Below are 17,301 nucleotides of genomic sequence, written 5' to 3' on the forward strand. Positions count from 1 at the left end.
TTACCATTGATCTGAAATGTCTTGTATGTCAAGTTTCCATAGATGCATGAGTTTGTTTCTGGGCTCTTTTCTATTCCATTGGTCTTTGTCCATCCCTGGGCCAATACCATCCTGTTTTAATTATAAATCTCTCACTTTATTATTCTTCAGGTGTGTCTTTGTCTTTCTTCCTCCATTAACCCTCTTCCATATTTTAGGATCAGTTTGTCAAGTTTCATGAAAAACTATTAAAATTTTGTTAATAATTATATTAAATCTATATATCAAGTTGGGAAGAAGTGATATCTTTAGGATATTTAATCTTCCTATACATAAACATACTCTCTCTCCCCATTTTTTTAAGTTTTCATTAATTTCCTCCAATAAAACAATTACTACAATTTTTCCATTAAGAGCTTCCATTAACATCTTTTGTTAGCTTTATATTGGTGTATGCATTTATATTTAAACACTGTATATATTTAAATGTGTGTGTATTTAAATTTAAATACTGTTATTTGAACATATATAGCATATATATTTATATATACTTAAGTACTATGTATATTGCTATTATAAATTAAATATTTTTAATTTACATTTTGTTACCAGTATAAATGCATTTTTTATGTTGATTTTTGTGTCCAGCAAATTTGTTACAAAATTCTCTTATTAATCCTAATAATTCATCTTTTATACCTTATTGACATTTCTATAGTTAATCTATATATAACATCAAAATAATATAATTTTGTTTCTTCTCTTCAAATCCTTATTCATTTTACTTTTTTTCCTTGTCTTAATTTGCTGCTGGGACCTCTAGTATAATAACACTCAGAAGTAGCATTGGGCCTCCTTATCTTATCTCTGATTTTACCTGTAAAATACCGATATCTCTCTATTAATGTGTGTATGTGTCTGTTTATGTGTGTTAAGAAAACCCTTATAAGTCTAAGTAAATTAGCCTGTTTTTCCTCCAGCTATGAGTTTTTTATCATCAACTCATTGAGTGTTGAAATTTAATTGAACACTTATTCTGAATCTTTGAAATAAGCATATAAATCATCTCCTTTAATCTGTTACTGTAATAAAGCACATTAATCAATTTTATGATTTTTAATGTGAAATATAACATTCCTTTAAAATGTGCAGAATATATGTACATTTAACAAAAAATTACAAAGCAAAATCTCTTGTAACCACCATCCTTGTCAAGAAATAAAACATTACTAGCACTCCATAAGCTCCTGTGCCCTCTACTAGTTAGATATTAAATATTCAGTTTATGTGCTTATTTAGGCTGATTTCTTTTTACACAAAACTGATACATTTCCTTTGCTCTTCCTTTCTTCTCACATTTTAGGCCTTCTCTCTGCCTGAAGTGTATCATTTAGAATCTCCTTTAGTGAGTATCTAAAGGGTACTGAAATCTGACTTTTTATCTAACAATGTTTACTTTGCTGTCATTTTTTAAAAGATATTTTTGTTGTGTATGGAATTCTAGGTAGGCAGTTGTTTTACTACATTCATGATTACTTTCTGCTATGTTCTGGATCCCACTGACATTGAGAAGTCAGCTGTTGTTCCTTTGAGAAGCTGAACACAATGTTTTACCATTGTTTTAATTAGTGAAACAAACAAAATAGGTACAACCAAGTCTCTCTCTAACAGATGTAAGAGGTAAATATGAATTTTATATGGCAAAATGTTTTATCCACTATAACAAATTTCCATAATTTTTCCAAAATTCTAAGAAAAATTACAAATTGGAGGTTTACTCTAAACATGCATACTATCTTATTATCCAGTTTTGTATGCAGAAGAGACTGAAGAGTTCAGATTTGACCAAGATGTTGATGTTAAACCTGAAATTCCGTCTTCCCCACCTCTAGGCTGCCAGAGCCCCCACAACAGCTACCTGCCAAGACAGGTCAAACATGGAGACGTGGCGCCCTAGATAGAATTATAAAGAAGATGATATTTGCAGTAACATCAATACAACTTCTGATTTATATGCATAAAGCATAAAAGCATATCAGCATTAAAAAGCAAGACAACAATAACTGAATCACTTTGCTATATAGCAGAAGTTAACACAATATTATAAATCAACTATACTTCAATAAAATAAATTTTAAAAAAAGAAAATAAAAAAGAAAATTAAAAATAAAAAGCAAGACAACAGAATTTGGAATTAGTCCAATCCAAATGAGGCATCTTCAAACCTGAAAAAAAGAAAAAATGGAATATTAGCAAATACATTTATTTTATCTGGATTACAGATAGCACCACCAAACTTACGTAACTTGTGCTGTATAAATAAATCACTGTTGGTAAAAGTAGTAGGTGCAGGTGATTTTCCAGATCCATTAAAAAGCATATCCTACTAGTTTATCCCACTGGTTTCCCCACGACCTTAGAGGAAAGAATGCTGGTACTATAGTTCAGATTCTGGCTCTACCATTTAGTAACTGTGTGACTCTGGGCAGGTCACCCAAACTCTCATGCTCTCGAAAATTACCTTCCCTGTCCTACAATGTAACAGGAAATTTGAATAGGTTTTCAGTGCCAAGATACCCTGTGGAGTAAAATTTCCCAGAAAAGCTGGATTATCTGCCTCTGGCCTCCAACTGAAGATGCAGAGAAGTCCAATTGCTCCCTGTTTCATGCTGCTACAGATACTTGCAAGATACGTCTGTTATAGTAGCTTTACATTAGGTTACAACAATCTGTTTCCATTTCTTTCCTCTATTGGACTGGGAGCTTCTAAAGGCAACCACAGTGCCCACACACTTAGGAATGGTGCGTCTGCAGAACCATGTCACTCTTCCTTTCTGGCTAAATAACAAAGTAACTGCCATGCAAAGGAAGGGACGGCTCACTTTTGAAGGCCCAGAGATGCCCAAGGCAGAAATGGCAGAAGAAAGAGCAAACCGTTGCAGGTGCTGTGGGTAACCGCTGCCTCTGTCCTGTCACAGCACACCTGCAGCTCTTCTGTCCTCCCTTTAGAGGGTCAGTGATGCTGGCAGAGCCCCACCCAGGGCCACATGCCTTCCTCATGCCACCCCACAGGAGAAGGGAATGTGACCCCATGGGGTTCTTCTCTGCCTGCTAAATTGCTACCCTGATTAATGTCCTCCAGACGGTGAGGGTTATCATATTAGAGCTGTCTATAACAGTCTCCAGGATAGTGACATTAAAAAAAGATTTTCTGGGGCTTCCCTGGTGGCGCAGTGGTTAAGAATCCACCTGCCAATGCAGGGGACATGGGTTCGAGCCTTGGTCCGGGAAGATCCCACATGCCGCGCAACTAAACCCATGCACCACAACTACTGAGCCTGCGCTCTAGAGCCCGCGGGCCACAACTACTGAGCCCACATGCCACAACGACTGAAGCCTGCGCGCTTAGGCCCGTGCTCCGCAACAAGAGAAGCCACCACAGTAAGAAGCCAGCCCACCACAACAAAGAGTAGCCCCTGCTCGCCGCAACTAGACAAAGCCCGCGTGCAGCAACAAACACCCAACACAGCCAAAAATAAATAAATAAATTTATAAAAGAAAGATTTTCTTAAGATTAGAAACCCACCTCCATGATGCTGGTTAGTGGTCTCGATCTATGGAAAAGAAAATGGAGAAAGAAAAAGAAAAACAGTTAAGTTTCACTTTTGAAATACTATGTACTAACAAATGTCTAAAACTGTTATAAATAAAGCTGGCAGAAGAGCCCACTGTCCCTCACCGTGAGTGCCTTGTTAAGAAAAACCCAGGAGGTGCCCACCTTGCCTACTAGCCTTAGATCCCAAGCCAGCCAGAGAACTGCAGGAGTCTAGGATTGGAGGGCACGACCACAGCAGGGCTTACAGACAAGGCCGGTGCCTTCCTGAGACTCTCCTTGGTCCTGAGTATCCCTGAGGCTGTCAGGAAGGCCCAAGGGAGCCAGTAGGGAAGAACCATTGGCAGTGCCTGTGCACTTGTGGAAGCGCTGCTACTGCCCCCTGCTCTCACTACACGGAAACCACTGTCTCAGTGACCACGCTGTGCAGAGATCTCTCAGAAGGTGCCACTAATCAGAGCTTTAATAACATTCCCTGATAATCCCAGTATGCAGATGTTTTTATATCAAAGCAGCTTTATGCTGTAGCTATGTTCAGATACAACTGTCAGCAGCTAAGGAAGGAAACTTACCCCACTTAACTATCTTGGGCTCGCTGAGAGTAACGTGTTTCACGCGGCAGCTATACTGATCCACTGCGTTGGGAGTGAACGCAGTGTGGACCAGAAGGTAGAAAGACCAGTCCTTGCTGAAAGACAGGTCTGACTGCTCCACTTCCATCTTCTCCCCATTCTTCAGCAAATCAATCTCAATCTGGGGTGGATGGAACCCAGACACATAGCAGTTCAGGTAATTTGGTTTTCCATTCTCTGCGGGGTGTCGTGAGTAAACCTGAACCTTCGGAGGACCTGAGGAGCAGCAGGGAAAGACAGATAAAATTGCAGAGTATTTCACTTGGGGCTACCTTGGTCTAAAGCTAGATCAGGCCCCAAGTGTTTATATTTGATCCTCCATTTCTCCCAATTCCATTTCCCCTCATGCCAAATGAGCTTCCATTTTTCCAAAAGGCAACCTCCATTTTCTGGGATAAACCATGACTTAGTATCTTTCCCACATAATTCCCCTACACATGCCTTCAGGGCTTTTTCTAGCAGATTTCTCTTAACATCTTCTTCTGTCAGTGGAGATTGTGCTGTATCTTTAATAATCTCTCTGTGGAGAATCTCAAGAACTTTTCACGGCTCCTCAGCACCCACAGAATTCCTTATCATTCAAGAGTCTACATGATTTGGCCCTAATCTACTTATCAAGCTTCGTTTCTCACTTCACACTCCCTTCAGATTAGCCACATCAAAAATTCCCGTTATTGTACGCTGTTTCAACCCAGTCAATTTTTTTCCCTTATGTTTACTCCTTTTTTTTTTTTTTTTTTTTGCCTCCTGCCTAGATCCAGACCGATCTGACTTCTCAATATGTGCCTAGTACAGTGCCTGGCACACAGCAATTGCTCTGTAAGTGGCAGGTGTAATTATTGTTACCTTCTTGCTCTGAGACCTGATTCAACCCAAAGTATGTTCCTGCAAAACACAACCTCTTCATCCTACCCCAAGTTTACACACCAAACCTCTACCTGATTTTATATGTGATTTCATGAGCTTTAAAACAAAGAAACAAAACTAAAATGCCTGCAGAAGATGGCAGATACCTTAAATGAGGTAGTTGGGCTGGGTAAGAACAATAGGGAAGGGTGAGGACTGTGGCACATGCGAGAGAACATACTCTCACCATTAGAAAACCAAGTGGAATAATGCACATGGGAATGGACTTTGCATTTTTAATTAGCATGCTCAAGTGATTGCCATAATCTGCCAGGTTGGGAATACTGCATAATGCTACAGGACAGTGGTTTCCAAAATGGGATGCATGACTAGACCCTCCATGGGGATGTAAAGAAAATATTATAAACTCGATTTCTATATTTTTCTTCCAAAGTGAAGTGTTACTGCTACTAAATATACAGACTGACACTAATACATGTTAATAATCCACCTTTAAATACAAATACATTCAGGGTACGTGATTATAAAGGTCAGCTCATCCTTCATGTCCAGAAGGTGGTGGGGTAAGGAGGAGAACCAGGCTATTCTGACCAGACGTATCTGTCTAGAAACATCCTATCATCAAAGAAAAGGTTCCTAGTCCCACCAAGAGCTGTACTGAGAATCCTAATGAACGCTGATTTTTTTTTTTAATCAATTTTACTTTTTTTTTTGTTTGGCTGTGCTTCGGGGTTTGTGGGACCTTAGTTACCCGACCGGGGATTGAACCCGTGTGCTTGGCACTGAAACGACTGGAACACCAGGGAATTCCCATGAACGCTGATTTTTAAAAAATAAATTTAAAAGTGAAGATAAATCAGAAAGCTCTTCACATTTGAACTTCTAATAATCAGGACATAATAAATGCCACAGGAGTCAGAGCATAGGTTCATCCTGCCTGGTATTCACTCATTGAGGGAGCCAGGGAGGTTTCTGTAAGAACATCACAATAATCTCTTCCAAGAGTGGGAGGAGTATCAGAATCTGGCCTCAGCCACTACTGGCTCTGTGACTTTGGGAGAGTTATTTGAGCTTCTGTAACTTAGTTGAAAAGTTAATTTATGCCCACAGTGAAATAAAACCCACACAGGGGAAAGAGCAGAAAATACACCCCCTAGAGGCAATCGCAATTACACATTTCTTGTATATCTTCCAGAGATGGTCTTGTGTATCTTCCAGGCATTACTTCGGAAATTTTCAAATTAAGATAGTCTTAATGTCAGCTTGCTGACATTAAGTTTTTCGAAAGACACAGTCATCACCAAATATCAATAATAGTGATGATACAGACATTATGCTTTATTTTGTAAATAAATTTTAAACTTCCTTTTTCTCATGAACAACAAACACACAAACAAACAAAAAAACCCGCTTCACAGAGCCTTTTGTGAGAGAGAAAAATCTGAGGGTCCGGTATATTGCAGGGTATTTAGAAGGTACTCAGTATCCGTGGTGTCCCTGACAGACAGCTTGGGTAAGCATGTTGATTACTCTTATCCCTAGTTTTACAACCTTTCTGAATGATAAACCTTCACTTACTCAAAACTGAAAGTAGAGACTCAGCTCATCTTGGAAAGAACCAGGCAAGGAGCCAAAGGAGGGGCCCTCTGTGAAGAAAGGCAACAGAGGCCCATGTCCGCCCAGCTTGCTCCCGAGAATCTCACCCCAGAAGGTTGTGAAAAACGCACGGATTACAGGCAAAGGGCTCACGACCCGCCAAATGCTCTGGTCAGGCTCTACTGTCTGCCATTAATCCCCTGCGTGATTAAGTTACTAAAGCTCTTCGAGCCTCCCTTTCCTCATCCGTGACAAGCTGATGATAAAGGCATCCTGTTTACATCGCAGGCGCATTTCACAATTAAATGACAGCACATAGCGTAGGTCAGTGAGCCGCCAACGGGTAGCTCTATGATTATTACTAAGAGTGACAGGTAGCGGGAACAAGAGAATGAACGACGTGAAACGGTATGTAAACACCTCAGGACATTCCACAAAAGTCGCGTGCAACTTCCTCGCCGTGGTTTGGTCGTCGCGTATTTGGGGAAAGTGCGGAGCGTCAGCTGAACCTGGCGGGCGCCTGGAGGAAGCTCGAGGCCCTCGGGCTCCCAGCGGACTGATAACACCCTGGCGGCGACTCCCCCAAAGCCCACGCGTGGTCTCCACCCACTCGCAGCCCCCAACCCAGCCCTTTGGGACCCGCCAGCCCGCCCTCCGCTCCCGCTGCGCGGGGGGAGCCAAAGGCCCCGCGAACCAGCGGAAGAGAACCCCTCCCCCACCTCGGTCGCTCTGTCCCGACCCACCCGGTGCGGGCGTGCCAGAGGTCCCCCTCCCCCATCCCGGAGAAGCCGGCGTCCTGGGCTCGCAACCCCTCCCCACTCCCCACCCCCTCACCGCCTCCACAGCCCGAGAGGAAGCCGCGTGCTACTCCACCGAGCCGGGAAGGAAAACTTGGGAGCGCGACCGAGGGGTACGAAGTTAGTGCCCAGTGGCTGCGAGCGGAACAGGACGGGCTGGTGGAAGAGGGAAAGGGAGGAGGGGACACTCACGCTGGACGGCGTCCAGGCCAGACAGCGAGAGCAGCCCGAGCAGGACCAAGGTCACGACAGGAGCCATCGCTACAGGAGCAGGCCGGGTAGCGAAGTGAGGGCCCGGTCCCGCGCCCGCACTTATAGTGCACGCCCAGGCCGCCAATCAGAACCCTGCCCGCCGGGACGTCACCGGTCTCCTAGCGAGCGAGGCCCGGGCAGGTTAGAAAGAGGGACTTGCCGGTTTTCAGTTTCATTTTCTGATAAGTCCCGTGATGCTTAGGAAGGCAGGGTTGAACCGGGTGGATTCGCTGCCTGTACATCGGCGCCCTCTTATCAGGGGTGCGCGCCCAAGCTTGGGGCGCGGGCCGCCCACCCGAGAACTTCAGTCTGGAGGAAGCTTCGCTTTTCGCAACAGCACCAGAAACGCTAAGGCACTTGCTCCCCAAGCATGCCCCAGCGAGTTAGGAGCCTAGAACCTGGTTTTCGATCGGGAAAACTGAAGCCCAGAAAAATTAATAAGCGTAAGGACAGAGATTGAATGGTACTGGGCAGAATCAGAACTTGGGTTCACAATTACAGCCCGGAAATACGCTGTAGGGCTCCTGGATTCTTTGGGCAAGAAAAGTCGTCCAGAAACCTCGAGGCCTCATGAGGACAGCTCAGAGAACCGTGCAGAGTGAAGGAGGACCTTCTTTCTCCTGAGTCCCTTCAGGGAAAACCCTGTGCGGAGAAAGTGTGGCCTGTATCTTGCCGCTGTAGTTTAGGTAATTTTCTTTGTTTTGTTGATTTGTGGGGAAATGACCCCTGATAGTAAAAGGTAAAAGCAGTAAGTGCTTAGAGCGTTAGACTTTACCGACCCCTTGAGGAACATCATTCCCTGCGAATTACCACACTAGAATGGTGCTTGGCATGGAGTAAATACTTGGTAAACTGACTGAATGAGTGAATGGATGGATGGATGGATGAACCTACGAATGAAGGAACGAACGAACATGCGAGGGAATACGTGAGTAAACATTAGGATGTAGGAATTACCCCGTTACATTTTTATGGATAGGAAAACATAGGTTTCAGACGGGCCTGATTCATTTGTCATTCGTGCTTCAGACACTGGGAAGATAGAGGACTGGACAATTTTAGTGAGAATTTGGGTTGCATCTGCTGTGGGCCCAGCCAAAGAAGTTAGGCCTACTGACTCTAAGACCGTGTCAGTGTTAGACTCCTTAAGGAAACCTCCACTCCAGAGATACCATAAAAAGATGCTGACATCACCTGGTGGCTGAGTCCAGGGATCTTTTCTGAGTGGAACACTCAGAAGAGGAAGTGAACCATGGGGGCGGGGAGGGGCAGAGATCTTGGAAATCACCCTAGTTTGCACTTGAAGGGAGTTGGGTGGTGCTTCCCCAAAGAGCACAACAAATGTCATCTGGATTTCTTTTACATGTTTTTAGACGTTTCAGCTGTCCCTACTGTGGTGGTTGTGTCTAAACTAGAAAAAGTAGGATACTCTCCGCAGACCTAATGAAAGGAGATAATGCACAGAGAGAGCCCCAGGGAGCACAGAGGGAGCGTTCAGTAATGATTAAGAAGTGTACTATGATTATTGATGCTAGTTACCTATTTTTTCTACCAGCTCTCTATAACGCTCTCGAAATGAAAGAATAATTGTTAGGCATAAAGTGATGAGTAAAGACACTCCTGCCCCTCCCTTTTGTTTGTTTGTTTGTTTGTTGTTAACTCATTTAAGGGTCTAAACGCCTGGAATGTCAGTGTTGAATTGTTTTCTAGTGCCTTGGGAGTATAGGAAGAGACAGGGCTAGTGGTCACCTCTATATTCCTTGTTTACCACATCACAGACAAATACTGGAGTACTTAAAATTCTTAAAAGATAGAATCTGATCTATTCACTTGGAAAACCAGTTTTAAAAACACTTTTTAAAAAAAACAGTGAAGACAGAGAAAATTATATGTTTTCAGTTTTTTGTTTTTTTTTTAAAGGAGACCACTGTTTGCCTAGGAGGGCAAACTTCTGGAAATGTACAAACATGGCCTTTTAACAGTGTTATCTCCCATTAGTGGAATGAATGACGGAATTTTTTTTTTTGGCCTAATGACTTTTCTAAAAAAATTTTTTACAATAAATGTTATTCATAATAGTAAATATTTTCTGAATGTGGAAGAACTGGGACTTCATACACTCGTGCTGGGAATGGAAAATGGTACAACTACTTTGGAAAACAGTGTCACAGTTTTTAAAAAAGTTAAACATATGCTGGCCATATGACCCAACCACTCCACTCTAGGTATTTACCCAAGAGAAAATGAAAGTGTATTTTCATGATGAGGACTTGTACAAAACTGTTCAAAGCAGCTTTATTGGTAACAGCCAGAAATTGGAAACAATCCAAACTTCCATCAACAGGCATACAATAGAATACTATCAGCAATAAACAAGGCATGAACTATTGGTACACAGATTAATGGATGAAATAATGAGGCTGAAGGAAAAAAGCAAGACAAAAAAAGAGTATGTGCTGTATGATTCTTTTTATTTAAAGCTCTAGAAAAAGCAGAGTAATCTATGTAACAGAAGCAGATGGTTGGTTTCCAGAGGGTGGAGGGAGCATCAGGAGGCTAAGGACACTTGATCCATTATCTTGAGTATGATGATGGTTTCTCAAGTGTACACATGTAGTAGAACTTATTAAAGTGTATACTTTAAGTGTAATTTATCATATGTCAATTATACCTCAGTAAAGCTCCTTTTAAAAAGAAATAACGTAATAAGACTCCGCGCTTCCAGTGCAGTGGGCATGGGTTCAATCCCTGGGCAGGGAAGTTCCACAGGCCGCGGTGTGCGGCCAACAACAAATCAAAAAAAACAAAATAACCTAAAAGCACAGGTACCTGTGTATTTGTTAGGCCAAGGAAGAATGAAGTCCTTGAACAGAAAGAAAAAGAAGGATATTGAAGTGGGGAGAAAATAGGAATAGGTTAAAGCTCAAATGAGTTGGGTTGCACCTCAGTGGATCTCAGTCAGCACTTTTTTGAGGTGAACTCATCAAACAGCCAGAAAATCCAGGCCCCCTGGAAGGAGAGGAACAAGCACATGTAGGACATTTGTGCCTGGGCTCTTTCAAATGTTATGTCACTAATCAAAGTGTGGTACATGCATCACAACATCAGCAACACCTAGGAGCTCTTAGAAATGGAGACACTCGGGCCCATCCTAGACCTACTAAATCAGAGCCTGCATTTTAACAACACCCCAGGTGACTCATATACACATTAAAGTTTGTGAAGCTGCTGACCCAAACTACACAACAATCCAGAAGGTAGGTCTTACTTTCTTCTACAGATAGAGACAGTTTCAGAGAATTAAGGTGCTTGTCCACGTTAGCTCTGAGCTATGATTCCAATGCTGGTCCATGTGATTTGAAAGGCCTCATAATGTCCACTTGACAACCACTTCTGAGAAGGGGTTCAAGGGAAACGGTTCATTGGGTGGCTTGGATGAGGGCAAGGATTAAAAGCATATGAGAAGGTGCAGAGAAGCAGGAACAAGTAAGACAATGTATGGTAGTTTTTATTTAACTCACAGTTGTTTTTGTCTGCCCACAAAAATAATATATGCATATGATAGAAAACTGGAACAATCAAAAACTTATAGGGAATTCCCTGATGGTCCAGTGGTTAGAACTCTGAGCTTCCACTACAGGGGCCCCGGGGTTTGATCCCTGGTTGGGGAACTAAGATCCCACAAGCTGCGCAGTGTGACCAAAATAAATTTTTTTAAAAGATTAAAAATAAGAAAAACTATAAAGAGGAAAATTAAAACCACAGTGACCCTCCAACCCAGAGAGAACTATCGTTAAATGGTTTAATTTAATGAGTCTGAAGGTGGTTGCCTGCTCAGAAGTCCATCCTGAAAGCATGTCTCTATGTGTATAACTGAGTCACTTTGCTGTGCAGCAGAGATTGGCACAGTGTTGTAAATCAGCTATACTTCAATTAGAAAAATAGAATTAACAAAAAAGTCAATCCCGGTTAGATCTGTTTTGGGGCTGGCAATCCTCAGTCTTCTATGTTAAATTCCATTGAATACAGCCAATGTCAGTTGAGTGCAGGCTTTGTGACAAATGGAAATACTGTAAGGATAAATCAGAAGATACCAGACTGCCAACCAGGAGAATCCAGTCTAGAGTTCAAATCAGCCCAATAATTAATTTATTAGCAGCCACCTAAGGTGTTCATGCCGACTGAATTCTCAGATTTGTGCTGTTACATAACAGGCAACAGACCCAAAGGAAATGGGACACAGAGGGGAGCTGTTTTGTTTCCTGATAGTTATGAAGTCAGACGCCATACAAAGGAGGGAAAAAAACCTCACAAGATCCCGGGAAGGCAAGTACTAATCTCACTAATTGAGGGAGAGTATGTGGGAAGCCTAAAGTTGAGACAGGTGAAGTATCTCATTGGTGAGGAATCTCTGCCTCACAGGCTTGTGTGTAACCACCACGCTCTTCCAATTGCCAGGGTGATTTTATTGGGAAAATCATACAGACCTGGTATAAAATAAATCAAGCAGTACAGAACTATAAACAGTAGTAACCACAGTGTTTCAAGCACTTTTTATTTATTTTTTATAAATTTATTTATTTATTTATATTTATCTTTTGGCTGTGTTGGGTCTTCGTTTCTGTGCGAGGGCTTTCTCTAGTTGCGGCGAGCAGGGGCCGCTCTTCATCGCGGCGCGCGGGCGTCTCCCGCTGCGCTGCGGAGCACAGGCTCCAGACGCGCAGGCTCAGTGGTTGTGGCTCACGGGCTTAGTCGCTCCGAGGCATGTGGGATCTTCCCAGACCAGGGCTCGAACCTGTGTCCCCTGCATTGGCAGGCAGACTCCCAACCACTGCGCCACCAGGGAAGCCCGCACTTTTTATTTTTAATTACAATTCTGATACATGAATGTATGTCTGTTGCAAAAATACAAACAGTCAGAGGTCTACTGAGTGAAAGTGAAAGTTGCCCTCCTGTGTCTCTTCCCATCTCACTGTCCTCTCCTCAGGAAACATTGTTAAGCTTTGGTGCCTATCCCTTCATGGATATATATTGTATATAGTTTGGAAGGTGAGGAATTTTAAAATTATAACTACAGAGACTGCTATTATTATGTGTTAAGAACTCAATGCCCACTAAAAGCATAAAGGGAGTTAGAGGTAGCATCGGTCCTCAGCTTGGATGGAGAGGGTTAGGGAAATGCTGAAGCCAAGACCCCCTGACACTGTGGGGACAACAGGACAATCCCAGGAGCCAAGGATTGGGCGCCGTCCCTGGGGAATGCTACACCCAGTGACTAAGTTACTGGCACAGCCTCCTTTCATGGGTGTTTTCCTCTCATAGGTCTTTGGGTCTGCATCTCAGAACCTACTTAAAACTGCAGAATTCCTGCTTGGACTTTCTATCCTGCCTTGGATTCTATTCAGCACTATTAAAAATGAAGACTCTCCTTCAAATGCCCTTTTTCCTTTTTGGCAAATTCCTGTAAGCCTCACCTTCTCACTTTCCACATTGCTTGGCTGACGCTTGCCACTGGCCAATTACAGTGTGTGGTCCTTTCTGGCTGTCCCCTGCTATGTTGAACCTGCATCAGATCCTTTCCTCTCTACTCTCTGGTGTCTTGGACCTTTCTAAACTCTTCTCCTAAAAGAGGACTGTGAAGAAACCAGTGCCTTGAGGGTTGAGTGGGTGAGGTGGGCTCCACCATCTCCCCGAAGAAGCCAGGCTATGAACGGTGGGGTGCGGCTCAGAGAGAATTCATTCAGCATTTACTGGGGGCAAGGGAGATTCCCCAAATTTGGATCATTCTATAAATACTTACTGAACTTGCTTATTTCCATTTCATAATATATCATCGATACTATCCATGTCGTTATATACAGAGCTGCCTACTTATCGTTAACAATATTATACTTTTCTCCTTACCATACCTTGTGGTAGGGAGACTAATAAAATCCCTGGGTGATTTTATTGGGAAAATCATACACACCTGGTATAAAATTAAAAAAAGATGTTCATAGCCTAATTCCTGGAACCTGTGAATATGTTACCTTACATGGCATAAAGGGCTTTGCAGGTGTGATTAAGGTTAGGGACCTTGAGATGGGGAGATTATCAGAAATGACTGGGGTCAGCCCAGTATAACCACATAGGACTTAACAGCAGAGAACTTTGGGACTTCCCTGTATATGCATATGATAGAAAACTGGAACAATAAAAAACTATAGGGAATTCCCTGATGGTCCAGTGGTTAGGACTCTGAGCTTCCACTGCAGGGGGCACCAGTTTGATCCATGGTGGGGGAACTAGGATCCTGCATGCCTCACTGAGTGGCAAAAAAAACAAAGCAGAGAACTTTCCTGACTGTGGTCAGAGGGAGATGTGACTACGGAAGTATGATCAGAGAGGTGCAGCGTGCTGGTTTTGCAGATGAAGAAGGGACCATGAGTCAAGGAATGTAGGCAACTTCTGGAAGGTGGGAAAGGTAAGGACATGGAATCTCCCATAGTCTGCAGAAAGGAAAGCAGCCCTGCCTTAATGTTAAGCCCAGGAGACTTGTGTTGGACCTCTGACTTACAGAACTGTAGGATGATAAAGTGTGTTGTTTTAAGCCATCAGGTTTGTGGTAATGTATAACAGCAGCATGAAAAAAAAAAACAAACCCCATTCGTACTGCTCCAGAATCATACAGTGTGAGGCCTTGGTTGCCAGGAGCCTAGCTCAGTGTAAATATTTGCCTTTTCAATGTTGTCTTTACCTGTCGGTTAACCAGATCTGGCCACACAGCGCATTTTGGGTACTCTCGTGTGAGGGAGGGCTATCATCAGCTCAACAGCTGAGGGGGAAGGAGTTTTGCTGTAGCCTGGCTTGGTCAGGAGCCTTGGTCCTCCCCCTCCTACCCTGCCCCGACTGAGCTGGGTCATCCCCAGTGATGTGGGCCCAGCTGGCCCTGCCATTTCTGGACTATTTCTCTGACAGCACGTGCCCAGTGGGCCAAACCACTCCTGCTGTACCTGCCGTTGCCAGTGCTGAACAGGGAAGGAGAGTAAGAAGAGGAGCCCTCTAGTCCCCAGGACAAAGGTGCCCCAAAACTTTGGCTTCTTTCTTCTTAGCCTGGCCCCAACCTATCCATCAGGCCTCAGTGTTCACAGCAATCATTCAGGTTCTACAAACCTTTACTATCACCTTGCTAGGTGCTGGGCACTGGGCTCATCTGGGGAAATTATTTTCTCAAGGAGGAAATGTTTAAGATGTTTCATATGTTTACTTGTTATTTGTTTTTCTCCTGTGAATTTCCTGTTCGTAGTCTGTCAGCCAAAGTCCCTGATCACTCGGGACAGACACTGCCTGATGTAGCAGAGAAGGAGTTTATTTAAAGAATATTGCAGGACTTCCCTGGTGGCGCAGTGGTTAAGAATCCTCCTGCCAGTGCAAAGAACACGGGTTCGAGTCCTGGTTTGCGAAGATCCCACATGCTGCAGAGCAACTAAGGCCATGCGGCACAACTACTGAGCCTGCGCTCTAGAGCCCACGAGCCACAACTACTGAACCTGCATGTCCCAACTACTGAAGCCCATGCTCTGCAACAAGAGAAGCTACCTCAATGAAAAGCCCGCACACCGCAACAAAGAGTAGCCCCCGCTCCATGCAACTAGAGAAAGCCCACGGGCTGCAATGAAGACCCATACAGCCAAAAATAAATTAATTAATTAATTTTAAAAAATAAAAAAATAAAGAATATTGCTAAGCAAAATGTTATCAACTGCTAAGTAAAGGATACACAGAAGTTAATTTTATTATCCTCTCAACTTTTTGTAGGACTGAAAATTTTCAAAATAAAACACTAGGAGGAAGAGGGTACTGAGGACACAGAGGCCCACAATTGTTCAGAAAGTGATTGCAGCCCAACCTGGATCTCTCCCGTTCTCTGACCATGCTCCCAGCTCTGAGGACGATTGACACTGCTATCTGGAGGTTCTCAGCCAACTTGGATGAGTCCACCTCTTCCAACAGGATGGCTGACAAGAGCCAGCCTGCTCCTGAGCTAGCCTCAGCTCTTTTGTACAGTGACTTTCACCTCAGTGGAGATCAACTACCACGTTTCAGATAAAGCAGGAAAAGATATTGATTTTCATCATGCCTCTCCAGGAATGAAAACCTCAGTTTTTGAACAGAGAAAATCAGGTAGAGTACACATGGTGGACACTAAGGTTGGTGACTATACATTCAGCACCATTTCTGAAAGGTAACTTCCTCTGAATTAATCCTGGATAGTATGGGGGAACAGGACCAAGCATAGGAGGAAATATATTATAGGCACAGATGAATTGGATATGAAACCAAAAGACATCCTGGAACCATCTTCAGCATCAAATCAGGGTTAGGCAAATGTAGTCATATCCACATTCTGCTTAGAGCATTTAAAGCTCATGATCAAAATTTACAAGGAAGCAACTTTGATAGAGTTGAGTTCTGATCCATGAACAATTTAATGGTCATGGTAGTAGTGTCAGCCATTCAGGTTTTATGCTAATCCATCTTTTTGAAAGTAAGCAGAAAAGTTGAACTTAGTACTCCCAACTATTTAACATGAAAAAAAAAAAAAGATGCTGAAAAATACAATAAACTGTCACTGTCACTGTCATTAATAGTCTCTTCCAACTTGTTTTCAGGCAGTCTTACGTGTAAAACAAATATAATTTAAATGTGAAAGGAAAATCTTCACTTTTGTCTGTTTATGTAATCTTATTTATTCAATTGTAATTCATTCAGTTTTGTGTAACAGAAATATTTTAGAGCTTAGGTATAATTCAATGAAACCCTAAACTGCACTTTCCTAAGGTGAAAAAATTTTCCAAATATTATAGGTGATTTAAATGAATTAACATTGAGACTTCCCTGGTGACATAGTGGATAAGTCTCCACGCTCCCAATGCAGGGGGCCTGAGTTCAATCCCTAGTCAGGGAACTAGATCCCACATGCATGCTGCAACTAAGAGTTTGCATGCCGCAACTAAGGAGCCAGCCCACCTGCCGCAATTAAGACTGAGCGCAACCAAATAAATAAATATTAAAAAAAATAAAATAAATGAATGAACATTGAAATGAAGAAAGTAAAAATTTTAATAAACAAACATTGAGACTAAATGCAGCATCAAACAGTCTCTTTTTAAAAGTTTCTCTTAACCAGGAGTTTCTTTATAAATGTGACAATTACAGGTTAATCACAGAAATTGAATCACAGAAAATGATTATAGATTGAATATAGATTTGGAAAACAAAGTCTCAACTTTTCTCTGTCTACATATGCACCTGTCCTATAATGTAAATAGAGGCATAGTTTTGGGAAACAATATCATTTTTGAGATTTTTATAACCAAATATTGTAATTCAACATAAAATATCAGTTAAAAAATAGTAGTTTTATATCCTTAGCCTATATTCCTCAAAGGTCATGGCTTTGGACTAAATATCTGTGTCCCCCCCCAAATTCATATGTTGAAATCCTATCCCCCAAGGTGATGGTATTAGGAGGAGGGGGCCTCTGGGAGGTGGTTATGTCATGAGGGTGGAGCCCTCATGAATC

At 42.5% G+C, this 17,301-nt stretch overlaps 1 protein-coding gene and 1 pseudogene across 1 annotated transcript; one reads left to right on the forward strand and one right to left on the reverse strand.

Annotated features, from left to right (window-relative positions):
• Window positions 1-1,080: 1,080 nt before the first annotated feature.
• On the reverse strand, window positions 1,081-7,783 carry LOC133084170 (beta-2-microglobulin). The gene is made up of 4 exons (XM_061180352.1): window positions 7,677-7,783; window positions 4,165-4,440; window positions 3,566-3,593; window positions 1,081-2,204 (listed from the first exon to the last, which is right to left on the reverse strand). Exons 1-3 carry the CDS (start codon window positions 7,741-7,743, stop codon window positions 3,580-3,582), a joined length of 357 nt encoding a protein of 118 aa, XP_061036335.1. The 5' UTR covers window positions 7,744-7,783; the 3' UTR covers window positions 1,081-2,204; window positions 3,566-3,579.
• Window positions 7,784-8,106: 323 nt separating this feature from the next.
• LOC133084651 (transmembrane emp24 domain-containing protein 5-like) lies at window positions 8,107-16,280 on the forward strand (annotated as a pseudogene).
• The last annotated feature ends 1,021 nt before the right edge of the window (window positions 16,281-17,301 follow it).

The sequence above is a fragment of the Eubalaena glacialis genome, chromosome 2 (assembly GCF_028564815.1).
Source record: "Eubalaena glacialis isolate mEubGla1 chromosome 2, mEubGla1.1.hap2.+ XY, whole genome shotgun sequence".
In the NCBI taxonomy this organism is placed as follows: Eukaryota; Metazoa; Chordata; class Mammalia; order Artiodactyla; family Balaenidae; genus Eubalaena; species Eubalaena glacialis.

Excerpts from the sequence above, each read along its gene's own strand:
- LOC133084170 (XM_061180352.1), bottom strand. The coding sequence starts at position 7,743 with ATGGCTCCTGTCGTGACCTTGGTCCTGCTCGGGCTGCTCTCGCTGTCT. Across the intron at positions 4,441-7,676 it reads TGGCCTGGACGCCGTCCAGC|GTCCTCCGAAGGTTCAGGTT; the intron begins GTGAGTGTCCCC and ends GCTGCTCCTCAG.